We start from the raw sequence: 15,673 nt of genomic DNA, 5'->3' as shown, positions 1-15,673 counted from the left end.
TTTTCCTAATTGCTCCCTATTCCCATTTCCTACCATTATGCAATTTGATTGGCAGAGTGTGAGAACATGTAGTGATGGGGAGCGAATAGTTTTTATCCAGTCACACTTTGTTCCTTGTGAATGAACGCACCCTGGCTGCCATGCGTTTTCAGTACCCTAGAAACTTTTAACAAATCATGGTTCACGTTGCAAAAGTGTGTGATTCAACATAAACAATGGTACATAATAGTGCTCTAAGAAGGCCATTGTTTGCTTTCTTTTCTAAATTTATTCCAAGCCTGGTGAAATCTATGTAAATAAGGGTTTAATTTCCTTTTCAACTTTTCACTCTTACAGTATCTGTAAATGACAAGGTGAATGCTGTGCTCACTGCTTTTTCACTGCTAGGGATGCAAAAAGAATTTCAGCACAAACTGACAAATAAAGTTGTATCGTATCATTTTTTAATATGGGGGGTTTGTATACAGGTCGATGCTGATAGGATAGCACCTCTGACACACCCACCAAAAGAGAGAAAAGTACGTCAAAAGCAAGTTGCACACTGTTGCGACCAAACATGTCTTTGCAACCCGAAATCGTAGCAAAACTGTGCAAAACATTTTGCTTTTAAACATACCCCACATATTTGGATTTGATTTGATTGATGGCTACATCTGGCAGATTAGCCAATTAAATCGACCTGCTATTTCGAGGTAGGTCTGACTGGGGCATGTTCAAAAGGAAAACGTTTTGCTCCATTTTGCCAGGATTTCTAGTTTTATTGTATCATCATAGGCAATCACATCAAACACCACATGGCCGTCATCTTCAAATGCATTCACATGATGGTAGACATTGTAACATTTCTTGTTGTGGGCTGTTGTTTGGGTAACAAAGACAGAGAGCTACATAGACTTGCATATGACAGATATAATTGTTAAAAAATTCACCGCAAAATGCTGGGAAAATGCATGTTAAAATGCTGAAATGTTGAAAAGAAAATCTGTCAATAAAAAAAAATTGGCATTGAAGGTCCAACCACTTAACATACAGTCCATGACTGACATACTGTATAAAAAGGATTTGATTCCATAAGCCTAAACACTCTAAGTAAGACACCGCTGAACCAGTGGTGGTATATCACTTATAAACCGTCAACATGTAAACTAAGATACTTTCAGACTATTGAGTGAGACAGCTTCACAATAAGATGTAAGGGCAGTCCTTGTGTAGCCTACTCATAATAGTGTAGTCCCTGTGCATCATGTACTCAAAAAATATTTGGTTTTCTGACCAGAAACACCAGAAACTCTTGAGATTTAGACTCTTAGTGTGGCATTTTATAAATAGCTCATAATCATTACATTTATAATGATTAGCCTACATATTGACAGACACAAGTAAAATATGCAAAAGTGGTGTATCACAGTCTTTCATTTCACATCTAGAAACTGACGAAAATAATTCATCCATAATAGTCCTAGCAAAAATGCATACTCTTGACACTGAATTTAACTGCCCTGTGGAATGAAGCGTCCATGCATGTCCATGTGCAGCTGTGCTTGTACTCGGGCCCTAGCTATTTCTTTCAAAGTCTTTGCATCAAGGACAAGTAAAAATCCTTGTTCACCCTCCACTGTATTTATCACAGATGTTAGGACCACACCTACAAGAAAAGAAAAGCAGAAGAAAAGAAAAGCATTACAAGGGTTATACACATGTTCAAGTGTATTGATATTGAAAACTATACAATAACTGTAACTCCATGTCCAGGGTTTTATTTGGTCTACACATCATGACTTACCATCATCTTCTTCAACTGCATTTGGTCTGGCTATGAAGACAGCCTCAGATGGCCAGAAGTTTTCTGCAGTCCATTCTTGCACTTTCTTTGTCTCAACATCAAGCTTAACAATCTGTTGTGATGTATATACATAATCAATTGTGGTAATATTATTTATTACATTTAAAATATGTTTATAAATTACAGCTATGAATTTATTATTCATAGTGGCATGATACAATGGGAGGGATCCAACCTTTGTGGCGACCGCTGACATCTCCACTCCGGTCAAGTAGACAAATCTGTGCTTCTTGCCATTGTAATCATAATTTATCCTGGGTAGTTCTACACCTACATGGATTTTTAGGAAACAAGAAAAAGCTGAAAACAGAACCCAGTTTCTGTCCTATGAGACAAAATGTTGACGAGCATTTGAGCAAAAGCATTAATATAGTATATATTTACAGAAAGCAGACTTAAAGAGGATTTACCTCCACATAGAACCTCTGGTTGGCAGAGCAACTTTCCATCTTTCTCTTTCACAGCACTGGCTGTAGTGTATTTCAGCTTCACTAAGTCCTCTCCTACTTCAGACTCCTGACATCAACAGAAATGTTTTGTAAATGATAAGCAATGTTTGACTACATAATTGTCGATATTATAAGTAGGGCTATTACCGAACAGCCAGGCAACGTACCTTGTCAGTGAGTGGTAGAACAAACCTCTTGCATTTTGGTGAACTGTAATGTTTGTTGGAGGATGACCCTGGGTCCATTCTTTGTTTCAACTCATCAAGGTAGAACATGTCATACAGACTGTTATCATCATAGGCAATCACATCAAACACCACATGGCCGTCATCTTCAAATGCATTCACATGATGGTAGACAACCGTAGCACCAGTGTAGTACTTAGTCAGCACCTCTTTCTTTGTTTTTCTGTCAATAAGATGAATCAGAGTCTGGGGAAAAATGGGCGAAAATGAGATATTGCAGCAGGTGTCCCTGTTACATGTCTGTCAAGATACTGAATTTGAATTATAGCCTAATCATAAATCTGATATCACTTACATTTTCCTCTGGATGAAATTTCAGGCAGCTAGACCAGTTAACTCCGCGCATATAAGCTGTAGCCATCTTAAGGATGTCGAGTTTGTAGGGCTGCTCGATGAAAACAAAGTAGTTGTCAGTCATGCCAAAGCTATGGTGATAGCTGGGGCTGAGAAGGGAACGGCAGGGAATTGAGCAGACGGCTTCCATGTTCTTCAGGACAGGAGTGGTATCTGTAAAAAAGTCAGTGGGAATCATTTTGTCACAAAAAGAGTCCGCTCATATTGGAATGATGCATGATGCATCACTGCAGATGATTATGTGCTCTGTGACTAGCCTACTATATTTGATGCTTGTATAGAGCAATGTGGTCAAACTTGTGGTCAAACAGTGTCACAAATCTGTTGGCTTGTCTGTCAGGACTATTAAAAAAAATAATTCAAATGATACTGTCTGGAATTACAAATTATAGTTGGTTCAATTTATACTGGAGTTGGTTCAATATGACTCACAACTCATGTGACTCCATCCAATCCAAACACCTACCCTCTGCATTAGTCCCTGCTGGAACCTTGAATATTGTGTACTTGGTCTTGGCCTTATCAGCAATTGATGTGCCCATGTTGTAGGCATTTCCCTCTTTATCATAATGTGGATGGGAGGACACCACGTTCAAAGGAAGGTATTTGAGGTAGTCCACCTGAAAGGCAGTAAGAGTAAGAGTAATGATTGACCAAAACGTGTCATGTGAGAGATCAGTGGGGTAGGTCAGACCAGTGGCTTAGCTACCTTATCCAGAGTTTCCAGGGTCTCTGGATTAATTTTTCTGATGTAGTTGGTTTCAGAGGTGGCATAAAAATCCTTCCCATATTGTATTATATTCGCTCCACAGTTATCTGTAAAGTCTGGGACGGCATGGTTGAGGAAGGTAATGAACCTGTGTATTAAAAATGTTCATTTTTACATACAGATAGACAGACCATGTACTTTTAGCAAGATAATATGTCCTGAATCCCAACAAGAGGCTATTACTAGATACAGCAGTTACTTACTTGGAAAATATGTTTTTTCTAGGGTCCGGGTAAGCCATTGTGCCCATCTCAGATACGACGATTCTCTTGGCCTCCATGTTGGCTTTATAGGTGTCCCCACGGAGATACCTGCTTCGGTGACTCACTCCACCTAAACATATGTATCAGCTTGTCACTTGAAGTTGTAATACCGCAATTGAAATAAATTCCACACGCACACACAACACACAAAAAAACCCTATAAATGTGCAAATGTGCAAAATTTGCAAATCAGGGAAAATTTAAGCATTGTACAAATATATTGCACAAATATGTGTGTTCACAAAATCTTATAGCATTGCTATAACTAGAAAATATGACCGCCGCTCAGTCCTGCACATTCTAAAACACGCTTGTCAATTTGTCTCCATCTCCAGCTCCACCCTCTACTCTTGCAACTTTTGTGTATGTAAATGTATATGTAAATGTGTGTGTGCATGTGTGTTTGCTCATATGTGCATATCGGTGGTAGTGTAGCAGTTAAGGAACTGGGCTAGCATGCAGTAGCCTGAAAGTTGTCGGTTCAATTACCAGCTTCTACCGTTGTGCCCTTGAGCAAGGCACTTAACCCCAAGTTGCTCCGGGGACAATGTAATCCCTTGTAATATAGTTGACATATTTAAATCGCTTTGGCTAAACATGCGTCAGCCAAATGTAATGTAATATCTGTGTGTGAGTTTTTGTTTGTGTGTGTGTGTATCTTCATGTGCGTGTTTTTGCGTGTGTTCATGAGTGCGTGTGTGTGGACGGATCAAAACGAAAAACAATGGTTCCGTGTCATCCTTGTGGGGCTACCAAGTTTCGTGTTCCCCCTTTTTCTGTGTCCCGGGAATCATTGACACAAAATCACTGAAAAAAAATATATATTAAAAATCCGGAAGAAAAAAAAAAGCTTCGCACGGCGGTCATAATAAACTCCTCAATCATGTATTCGGTCCAAACAAGTGTACATGAGGAAGCATCCCTCACCATCTTTAATTGTAAAGCTGTGCATTAAGGCCATTCCATCAAACCAGTGGTTGTAGGACGTCTCACCCACAGAGAATATACCTGGACCAATACGCACCAAAGTGCCTTGAAGCCAGTCTGGAAGAGTTCCTGCAAGCAGAAATGAACAACGTTGTGTCTCAAACTTACAGAAAGAGTCGCTACAAATATCTTGGCCAAAATCTGGCAGTGAATGAAAACAGATTGAGATGACTTGCTGTGATGTCAAGTTTAAGTAATTTGTTGTATCTCTAATTTGAGCATGTAGGCCCAGATATAAATAAGCTTTAGGTCAAGAAAATGTCTCCTACTCTTCACAATGATAACTTTTTTCTTTGTAGAGATACAGTCAGCAAGCCAGAGTTATGCTAGCCTAACTCCGCCCTCCTACGTACTTCTGCTCAATTTTCATTTTCCTTCAGTACATCGTCTGGGATTTCGGTATATTCATGGGTTTTCTCAGGCCAAATTTTATCAGCGAACAGAGGGGGTGGCTAAGAACGATGACGTTGAGGTTGTGAGGTCGATACGTCATGACTAAACGTTAGCGATTAGTTATGGAAGATCCAGAGTGGCTCTGGGCAGATCCAATAGTTTTAAAAGTCAACAGAGTACTCGCCTTCAAGGAAGTTAACGCTTGGCAATGGAAAGTGGCCAGACTCTGTACATTATGAAATGTACGAGAGTCTAGTAGGACCAGGCTAGAGTTATGCAGTCCTCCTCTATAAATTAATTTATTAACTATTCTTAAAATACTTGACATTCTCAAAATTATTTTATGGTCCACGGAACTTGTGAATCTTTCCTTAAGGATCAAATTGTAATACATTTAACATGCATTTCTACCTCTGTTATGATACATCTGTACCCATTAAACATACTGTCTGGTAACATGCAACTCAACAGTATCCAAAAAAAAAATGTTATGTTTAGGCTAGCAATATAAGACTTTGTTTTTAACATTTACAATTTGGTGACACAATTTGGCTGACCTAAGGAGCTAGGCTAGCATGCAGTAGCCAGAAAAGTTGTGGGTTCAATTCTTGGCTTCCACCATTGTGCATTGAGCAAGGCACTTAACCCCAAACTAGACTTTGTAATATAATTTAAATACACAAGTCACTTTGGATAATAGTGCTAAATTAATAAATGTAAATGTAAATAAATGTAAATTTAGGTCTGGGAAGTCAGGGAAGATATGTAGGTCTAGTTCTGAAACACTGTTTTCCTGATGTGCAAAATTATGAAAAGTCTGGAGGTTTTGCTCAATGTAATACATTTGCAAAAAAGTCTATAATACTAAAAATAGACACTTGTTTTATAAAACCATGTAACTATTGACCATTAAAAATAGACCTTAAAAGTGGTTATTTGTAACATGCTAATGTTTTTAAAGCCAAATTGCTATTATTTAAAGACAGGTTGTAATAGCTGTGGGAATTTATACTCGAAAGGCAAATGTTATTGAAGACGTCATTAAACGTTCATTAACAATGTAACCATCCAAAGATACAGTTAGAACGATGAAAACAAGAGCATATTAACAACAAGAACATCATTTAACAATTGTTTAGTTGAGGCATAACTTGGATGATTATAACAACGCATAACTATCCGAAAATGTTTTTATCACCAAATCCCTGAACTGTCCACGTGACAGACCTGTGCTAACGTTACCAGTTAGTCATACTAGCCTACGTAGCATTCAGTAGCCTACACTAGCCTTAGGCCTACCATCCTTCATTTTTGGATCTGGTCTTCCTGCTTTGATCCTAACTTGCACTGTATTTGAATGTATAAAAGATGGACTTTGTCCTCTGATTCCATTGTATTGTTTATTTCAGGAGCAAAAAAACAAGCTTTCCGTTCAACACAAGATTCTTAGTTGTATGACTGCAGATAACGTTCTTGCTTGCAGAGCAGCTACCTGGTCTTTAGTTCACCGTTGCCGCTAAAAACAGCACCCCCTATCGCAATTGAAAATTACTGTACTGTATGAGCTACCTCCCTTGTCCACTTTTTTACCCTCTCCTCGATTTCGCGAGTCCGAGGCGTTTATAATGGACTTCAATGAGAGGCTTGAGGTGGGAAGCTCCTCCATACAGTAATGTTTAATTGCGATAGGGGGTGCTGTTGGCATTTTGACCTAGGGGAACGATTTTGTTCATTTAAAGTGTTCAAATAGTAATATATTAACAGTAATTTATCAGAATAGTAATTCACTTTATATATTTTTTATTTTTCTCTGAAATTTTAAGGAGGGTGTTCCTCCCTTTCCTCAATGAAGGAGCCTCCTCTGCCCCACACACACACACACCAAAAAAAAAAAAAAAAAAAAAAAACTTACCAGTGATATCTGCTTCAACTGGCTCAGGATTCTCTTCTTTGTTTTGATCGTAAATGTACATTTTCCTTTCAGGATGTCAGAGCCAAGCTGTCTTGAAAGAATTATTTTACATTCACATGCAGTGACAGACGTTTATGAAGACTTGTGAAAGGTTTAACCCCACCCCACAATACCTCTATTCTACTAACAACTATAAACCATCACACTTCTTAGAAACCTGGCAGCTATCTTTAGTTATCTTGCTTTTAATTGCTTGCTGATAGAGAAATCATAGTGGCCTATTCAATGTTTAACTGGCTGCCGTGTACATACATACATAACATGCAGTGCCTATAAAAAGTATTCCCCTCCTCTTGGATATTTTCCCTTTTACTGTTTTTATGAATGGAATCTTGATAAATTTAATTTGGCCTTTTTTTTTTTACAATAATTTACAAAAATACCCTATGTCAAAGTGAAAGCAGATTATAACAAAGTAATGTTAATTAATTAAAAGTATATAATACAAAATTATGGAAGCATATGAGTAGCTTTATTCAAATGAGAATGCAATCTGCAATATGCAATTCAAAAATACATTACATTATGCAATTGACAATTCATTATGCAATTTAATATTGCAATTTGCAATAATATCCAACAAATTGTATTTTAATCTGCAAAGTGACAATGAAATCCTAAAATCAATTCCAATAATTTTGGTTAAAAAATAGAATAAACGTGGATTGCATTCCATTTTGCCATGGTACTTCAGTCTTAAAATTCAAATGGCAATTCATTTTGCATTTCAATTTTCAATATTCAGTGTCATCATTTAACTGTCAATTCGTTTTGCAATTTAATATTTAAAGTGCAATGTAGGATTGGTGGGGAGACCTTCTGTGGATACCACTGGAAGGAATAGAGGGTTACCTCTCCTATTAGGGAGATCGCAGAGCTCTTTGGAGTTCACAGGACAAGTAGGGCTAGATCGCCCACTCTGTCGTCCATTGTCGTTAGTTAGGCTAAGGGCCTGTCCACACGGAGACGCTTTTTAGGTTAAACGCAGAGGTTTTGCTTCGTCTTGGCCGAGCGTCCAAACGAATCCTGTAAACGCACTGCCCGAAACCGCACTTTTCTGAAACCTGGTCCCAGAGTGGAGAAATCTGAAACCGTAGCCCGTTTGAGTTCGTTTAGACAGCAAAACCGCACATCCTGCTTGCGTATCGATGATGTCATCGCCACACCTCAGCTGCCCTGGACTTGCACTTATAGTATTGCCTAACAATACTAGTTTTCATACATGACATTACCTACTAGTTTTCATACATGACATTACCTACGACTCACACAGCCTTTCCTTGCCCTGCTCTCACACACACACACACACACACACAACGGAGACTCCCCTCCATGGTCTGGCTAGCCTCAAGCGGACCGGGGGTGCGGTCGCTCTGGGCCCACGTTTGGCCAAATCTATCTCGCTGAATTGTTGTATATGATGCTTCTTTGTAGGCTACTGATTGCTGGGGGTGATTGCTGGGGGGAGGGGGTGCTACTAAAGATGCCGCTGGTTGGCAAAGTTATCAGCAGCAACATAAGAGCCTTAATAATGTAAGAATGTGGGTCTCGCGGACACTAGGCCTACTAGCGGTCACGGTTAACATTATTCATCAACTGTGACATGATGTTTGCGCCGCCAACACTCCCCCCCCCCCCCCAATAAAAAAAAAATGTGCCCCCTTGAAAACCGCAAATGCCCCCTCTGTCACTGTAGGCTACTCTACAGCCGGGTCTGTCGGCCAGAGACTGCACGGAAGACGTAAACACGGAAGTGACGTAGCCTAGTTCCCGCCTTGACGAGTGACTTGACAGATTGCAATGCGTTTGGCAGATAGAATGGCCATTTGAATTTTGCAACACAAAAAGCGTGACCGAAGTGCAATGCAATCACGGGGGGATCTATTTCTTTTCCATTTGAATAAAATGCCTCAAAACGATGGCAAAACGTTTTGCCCAAAATAATCCAAAATCTTTTCAGGCTGGCATTGACAGTTTTGCCAAATATGTTTTTAAAATGCAATCCTACATTGCACTTTAAATATTAAATTGCAAAACGAATTGACAGTTAAATGATGAAACTGAATATTGAAAATTGAAATGCAAAATGAATTGCCATTTGAATTTTGAGACTAGTACCATGGCAAAATGGAATGCAATTCAATCCATGTTTATTCTATTTTTTAACCAAAATTATTGGAATTGATTTTAGGATTTCATTGTCACTTTGCAGATTAAAATACAATTTGTTGGATATTATTGCAAATTGCAATATTAAATTGCATAATGAATTGTCAATTGCATAATGTAATGTCTTTTTGAATTGCATATTGCAGATTGCATTCTCATTTGAATAAAGCTACCCATATGCTTCCATACAAAATAAGCAATTGCATAAATATTCACACCCTTCAATGCACCATGGATATCTCAATTAGGCTTGCACATCTGGATACTGCAATTTTACTCCATTTTTCTTTGCAAAACTGCTTAAGCTCTGTCAGGTTGGAAAGGGTGTGAACAGCCCTGTTGATTTAGGTCAGTCATTTTAAGGAGGGGGGGGGGGGGGGGTTTATGCAATCGCTTAATATTAATAAAATGAATTTGCTTTCACTTTGACATTAAAGAGTGGATTTTTGTAAAGTACCTCAAAAAAAGGCCAAATCAAAATTGATCAAGATTCCATTGATAAAAGCAGTAAAAGGGGAAATATCCAAGAAGAGGGTATATTTTTATAGGCAATGTATTTGAGTAGTTTACATAAGCATCTGCCAAAGATCTAGTAACACTTTACTTGGATAGTTCACCGACAGAGACTTTATTGGTTTGTTGAAATTCAAGTTCAGCCTTTAAATTTGCTGCTTATTCATGGCTGATATGGAAGAGTTAATTACTATGTTCTATTCAAGGTTAAGGAGTTCAAATCTGTTATGATGTAGCCCAGTGAAACTGTAATTGCAAACATATGTGCAGGAACAAGTCCTATTGCATTATCAGCATACAAAACATTATCTTTAGGTATGATGAAACGACAATTCGGAGTTCGGAGAATGCTATTATTAGAATAGGAGTGCTAGTACGTACAATGTCATCTCAAGCTTTATGGTATGAGTTACATCATAGTGAAGGTCAGGATTTTATCACAGGCTCAAGTAAATTTTTAACCCATGAAAGCTGACTTTGTGGCCATGGTGGGACTCCACTTGTAAAGTATTCGAAACATTTAAGTGGACGAAATAAAATTGCCACAAGTTAGTGTTGAAGCTGAAGATATCTTTTCCAGCTCATTGAGCCAAACACATCTGAGGAAAAGTTATGATCCTGAAGATTCTTATTCAGTTCGCTTACTGGTCCTCCAGTTCTACTGGTTTTCTTTTCCAATAATGTGACCACAAAGGGCAGTCACTGTCATGTGTGTGAATCCAAGGGGAAGACAACAAATGTATTCAGATGGCTTTAACACCAACTAAATACCATTGCATTGTGTTGCCGTTATGGATGTGACAGTTTTGCGCGGAATTACCCTACAGCATTTTAATCACACTCTCTCAAAGGCTGGTCATAAGAGATGCCCTTGCCCTATAGATTTTAGACTCAACTGATCAGTGGCATCATGGTTACAAAGGTGGAAAGTTATTCAGAGTAGTACAAGCACTACAAGCACAGAATGTCAAAGTCCTACCATGTATTGGTTTAACCTATACACTTAACAGCGGCAATTTTGTCATCTCGAGGGACTAATTTACCCCAAGACCATATCCACACGGATACAGATTGATAAAAAAAAACTTTTTTTTTACACAAACGCAATACTGGAGGTAGGCTGTCAGATGTATAAGGGGCCCTGCTAACATTCACTAGGCCAGACAAGCTGAACCCCCCCCCCCAGCTCCATCTTCCACGTCTGCTCCCCACCACATCACTTCAGACTGCCCTCTTTATAGAGAACAGAGACTTATCCCAGCCGGAACCTCATTTCAGATACATCCAGCAATTATAGCGTCATTGGCAATCAGGCAAGCATCACACCTAAGAAAATAGCAGCAAAGTGTTCCTCTCACCAAAAAAAAAAAAAAGACAGTTCAGTCAGGACCACTTTGTCCAGATAGTTAATTACTATTTGCAATGCATAATGTTTCATTTGGCGGTATGGCTCTTTTCTGGGAGCTCCCTGCCCTTCCATGCAAACACGGAAAGCCTAAGGCAGAGGGAGCAGCAAGATTAAACCCCCCATGGGGTACAGAACAGACCAGACATCAATGACAACAACTAGACATTGATAAGCAGATGTATGAGGAGGAAATGGGGTGGAGGTGGGTTGCAAATAGGCTTGAGGAGAAAACGAGAAGAGTAGGAAGACTATGGCAGCTTAAATAATTTTGTAAGAAAAACGGAAGGACCTATAGAAAAGGGTCATCAACAGGGGCGGAGCTTGAGGGGGTGCGGCCAGGGTGCGACACGCCCCGGCCCGGAACCCGCAGGGGCCCGGTGCGAGGGCGCCCCTCCCCCACCTCCGGGTAAGGTGGGACGGGCCTCTCCCACGGCACAAGGCCGGAGGAGCTAAGATCATGCAAACGGTTTCTTTTCAATCATTTTCATCAGAGTGGGACGTATTAGGCTGATAGGTTGCCCCAGTCAGGAGGAGTTATGACTACGGTTGCTGTAAAGTTTTGAAATTTACTTTGATGATTTAGTAGGTGTAAAATATTGAATAAAATGTTCTGCTGTATGACTGGCTTTATTTTAACTCTCATCTTGAACTTTACGACGTGCAAATTTACACAATTAAATCAACGATATTGTCTCCTACAGGCGTCAATGAGAAAACACTTAGGCCTACACTTAGGCATGATTTTGGTTTCGATTTTCTAATTGGAGTAAGTCTTTGTGACAACGTCATCATGATACATTTGATAATGTTTGATCGTTGTTTTGGTATGAAGCATCTTTTGCCTAATGAATGCGCTCTAGAAAGTGAAAGTAGCCTATATATGCGCTCTGTGTCTGAGCTGTCTGTGCACGTCCGCAATTGATTACGTTCCTCAAATGGAGAACACATCAATCCCATGGTATTTTTTGCCCTAAAATGCATGAAACATGCAAGTTCAAAATCCCGCCGGTAGCCACGTTACATCTCCGTTTCATATTTGCCTAGGCTACAGCCTACAATAAATTGAACGAACTCAACTGACAACAGGTATATCTACTGATTCGGTCATTGAGACTACAGACTACAGAATAGGCCTACAGTACAACACACGTTCTGTCTTTCTGAAGTTTATTTTTGTATACCGGGGTACAGTAGCCTAATTGCATAATGTCTTGACAATCGTTTTTCTTACCGGCTTGCTGTTTAAACTGACTGCGCGCTCTGAACTTTCCTCCAGTAGGGCAGGTTTATGACGTAGTAGGCTAAACCGCATCTCGGATCTGGCATTAAACTCATCGTGTGGGAAATCAGATAATCTGTCAATATTGGGCTTTGAAAGTAAGGGATATTTGCTCAGTAATAGGCTACATTTTGTAACATTTACAGAGAAACCGAGGGGAAGTTAAATTAGAAATTAGAATCGTTGGAAATAGAAAACACATACAAAAAAAGATTCGGAGCTTTTGAAAAGAGATTCGGGGCTTGAGCCCCCGCACCCCTCGCTCCGCCAATGCAACCACCCAGCAGTAACTTCTGCATTCAGTGATTGGCACCGCCTTAATTTTATTTTTGACTCTGAGCAACCTCTGAGCGTTCCTTCTAGATCATTAAAAACCACCATAGAGAATGAGAGAGCAAAGATGGACATACACAGAGCATCGTCGACGAGTTCGCGGAGCGCAAGGCTCGTCGTGCCCTTCAAATAGTGCTGCGTATTATTGTTGTCTTATTATTAGGGGTCATGTAGCCTAATGTTTTTGTTGTTGTTCTCTTGGTTACACTTCATGTACGTTCGATGGACTTCAAAACATAGGCTAGTTGCTCTCCGTGGCGCTGACGCTTGTAAGACCCGCTGTTGCGGGCATGTGTAGCCTATGTTGTAAAATTATGTTATGATGAGTTTAATAAAGGGCCCGGTCATGTGCCCCGCCCCCGGCCCGGCTCTGACTTGTTCCGCCACTGGTCATCAAGGTCTTGTCCACATTACACTTGGCCAGCTTCCTAAGGCAATGCAGGCGCTGCTGGCCTTTCTTGCAAAGCAAACAATTAGGATAGCTTTCCTCTCCTATCCTAATGCCTCCTGATTAGGTCATTTTAACATGCAGATCTCTGGTAGAAATTTGGTAGCAAGTACTTACCTCCCCTCTTTTTCCAGAAATTGCGCAGTGGGTGGCTCGCCAATGTAAGAAAAACGGAGGCCTTCCAAAAATGTAATAAAAGTAATCCTTTATTCCAATCAAAATGTAATAAAAAGAGTAATCCTTTATTCCAATCAAAGCAGTAATAAGGTTCCCAATAAACTTTTCGAAACACCGGCGTCAAAATGAATCCCCAACACTTATATACACACTTAATTAATATACACACCCTCTTACTAGGGGCGACAGCATTCTCTGTTGTTCGTAACTCCCTCCTGTATCGATTGGTTAAGCAATATTGACTGAGACTCCCACTTACTATCGACGCCACCTACTTCCTAAGATGGCGTCCCCTTGCCAAAATAGTCTCTGATACTTGACTTCCTGCCAACTAATTGGCAGGGCCATCTAGCCCTTTTGTCTCTAGGCATGCAGTGGAATTCTTTTTAACAATAAATGTGAGAACACCTTTTGTCTATATTTGCATGGCAATCCTTCCTAACAATGGTTGAGTTCATGAGATTCTGATGGCTCATCTCAATTCGTCTAGACCTCCTCCTGACCCATTCTTATAATTGATAGCCGTTGTTTACCTTCTTTGTCGAGGAGACGACCCTGACAGCAGAGAACAAAAAGGAACTACAGGCAATATTTAAAGCGAGAACCATTTTGGAATAACTATTGTTTGGCAGAATAGTAATTCTTACAATTTCTTTTCAAACCCCGATAACTGAGACCCCCCCCCCCCCCCCCCCCCACACACACACAAAGACACCCTATAAATGAGCAAATCAGGGAAAATTCAAGCATTGTACAAATATATTGCACACATATGTGTGTTCCCAAAATCTTATAGCATTGCTATAACTAGAAAATATGACCGCTGCTCAGTCCTGCACATTCAAGCTAAGGCTGGCTGCTTGGAGTCCGCATCAACAGGGCCTAAGCATTTGTTAGCCTAGGCATTTGTCAGCAAAGCCTTATATATCCATAGTAGTATAATAGTATTTCTGATATGTTGCTGATTGGATCATAAACGGCCACAGCAACAAAGGGGAATGACTGACTCTTCTCTAATAACTGTGTTACATGTTATTTTCTATATTTCTGATATGTTGCTGATCATAAATGGCCACAGCAATGAAGAAAAGTGAAAGTGATTGATAATGACTGACTGACTATTATTGTGTTGCTCCAAATGTAAAGCACTTTGAGCTGCACTCTGTGTATGACAAGGTGCTATACAAATAAAGCATTATTATTCTCTCCGCAAAAATAAAATACGCTTGTCAATTTGGTCTGTAAAAACTGAGTCTGAAATAAGGTTTGTCTTTCTTGTTAGTAGTTTATTAAATCTCTGCGCAGAGAGGTCTCATAAGCATCAGGCTATCAGGATACAGAGACAAAGTCTGTGCACCCAAGAGACAATCAGTTGTTTTCTCACACACACATTTATACCTCACACAGTATCATAATCTCATTGTATCATTACACCCTCTCTGCACACATGACTTGGTCAATACAATGGGTTATTTAAGAATCAAGGACATTAAGAACGTTTCTAACGTCATACAACACATGATTTGCCATCGGACCATTAGTTATTGAAACAGAAGTATCAAATAATAAGAACTAATAAGAACTTTAAGAACTAGATTAGTGTCAAACAGAAAGAGTGAATTCACACTGCATTAGAAGTATCAATTATACGGAACATCACGAGCTAGGCTAAACACAGAAGAGTCCATTCAAAAGTGTGAAATCATACAGAAACACAAGTATCAAATCAAAGGTTAAGGTCCCTCTTTGTCATTTTCCCCTCACATTGCTTGTGAGTGTGTGTGTGGGGGTAATGGTGTGTGTGTGTGTGTGCGTGCGCGCGTGTGTGTCTTTTTGCCTGTGTAACAAGGTGATACATAGGAAGGGCCAATGGGCCAATCACAGTAGCCTGACTACGCCACCCTAAAGCCTAATGCGTCAGGGAATCTTTACGAGATTGTACCGCTTTCAGGTTCGTAACTACACAGTGGAGACACGAATTCCAGGAAAACAATATTTATTAAGACAAAAGGTTGGGCAGTGGGGATCTGAGGGTGGCAACTATGGATGTCCACACCAATATTTTACATGC

At 39.8% G+C, this 15,673-nt stretch overlaps 1 protein-coding gene across 1 annotated transcript; it reads right to left on the bottom strand.

The window, feature by feature from the left end:
- Positions 1-1,462: 1,462 nt before the first annotated feature.
- bco1 (beta-carotene oxygenase 1) lies at positions 1,463-7,276 on the bottom strand. Its single transcript, XM_076288004.1, has 11 exons — positions 7,216-7,276; positions 4,851-4,979; positions 3,864-3,993; positions 3,601-3,748; positions 3,358-3,511; positions 2,833-3,044; positions 2,460-2,723; positions 2,254-2,359; positions 2,019-2,113; positions 1,784-1,895; positions 1,463-1,645 (listed from the first exon to the last, which is right to left on the bottom strand). The coding sequence occupies exons 1-11, from the start codon at positions 7,274-7,276 to the stop codon at positions 1,491-1,493; spliced, it is 1,566 nt and encodes a 521-aa protein (XP_076144119.1). The 3' UTR covers positions 1,463-1,490.
- Positions 7,277-15,673: the final 8,397 nt, after the last annotated feature.

This window comes from Alosa pseudoharengus, unplaced genomic scaffold (assembly GCF_046254945.1).
Source record: "Alosa pseudoharengus isolate Yale_2024_CS ecotype anadromous, Long Island Sound unplaced genomic scaffold, YU_APseudo_1.1 YU_APseudo_1.1_scf_16, whole genome shotgun sequence".
Taxonomy (NCBI): Eukaryota; Metazoa; Chordata; class Actinopteri; order Clupeiformes; family Clupeidae; genus Alosa; species Alosa pseudoharengus.
The sequence above is the reverse complement of the archived record's forward strand: the minus strand, read 5'-3'. Positions and strand labels throughout refer to the sequence as shown.

Coding starts and splice junctions, on each gene's coding strand:
- bco1 (XM_076288004.1), bottom strand. CDS start 7,276: ATGTACATTTACGATCAAAACAAAGAAGAGAATCCTGAGCCAGTTGAA. Junction 3,749..3,863: donor AGAAAAAACATATTTTCCAA/GTAAGTAACTGC, acceptor TTTAATACACAG/GTTCATTACCTTCCTCAACC. Junction 1,646..1,783: donor TGCAGTTGAAGAAGATGATG/GTAAGTCATGAT, acceptor CTTTTCTTGTAG/GTGTGGTCCTAACATCTGTG.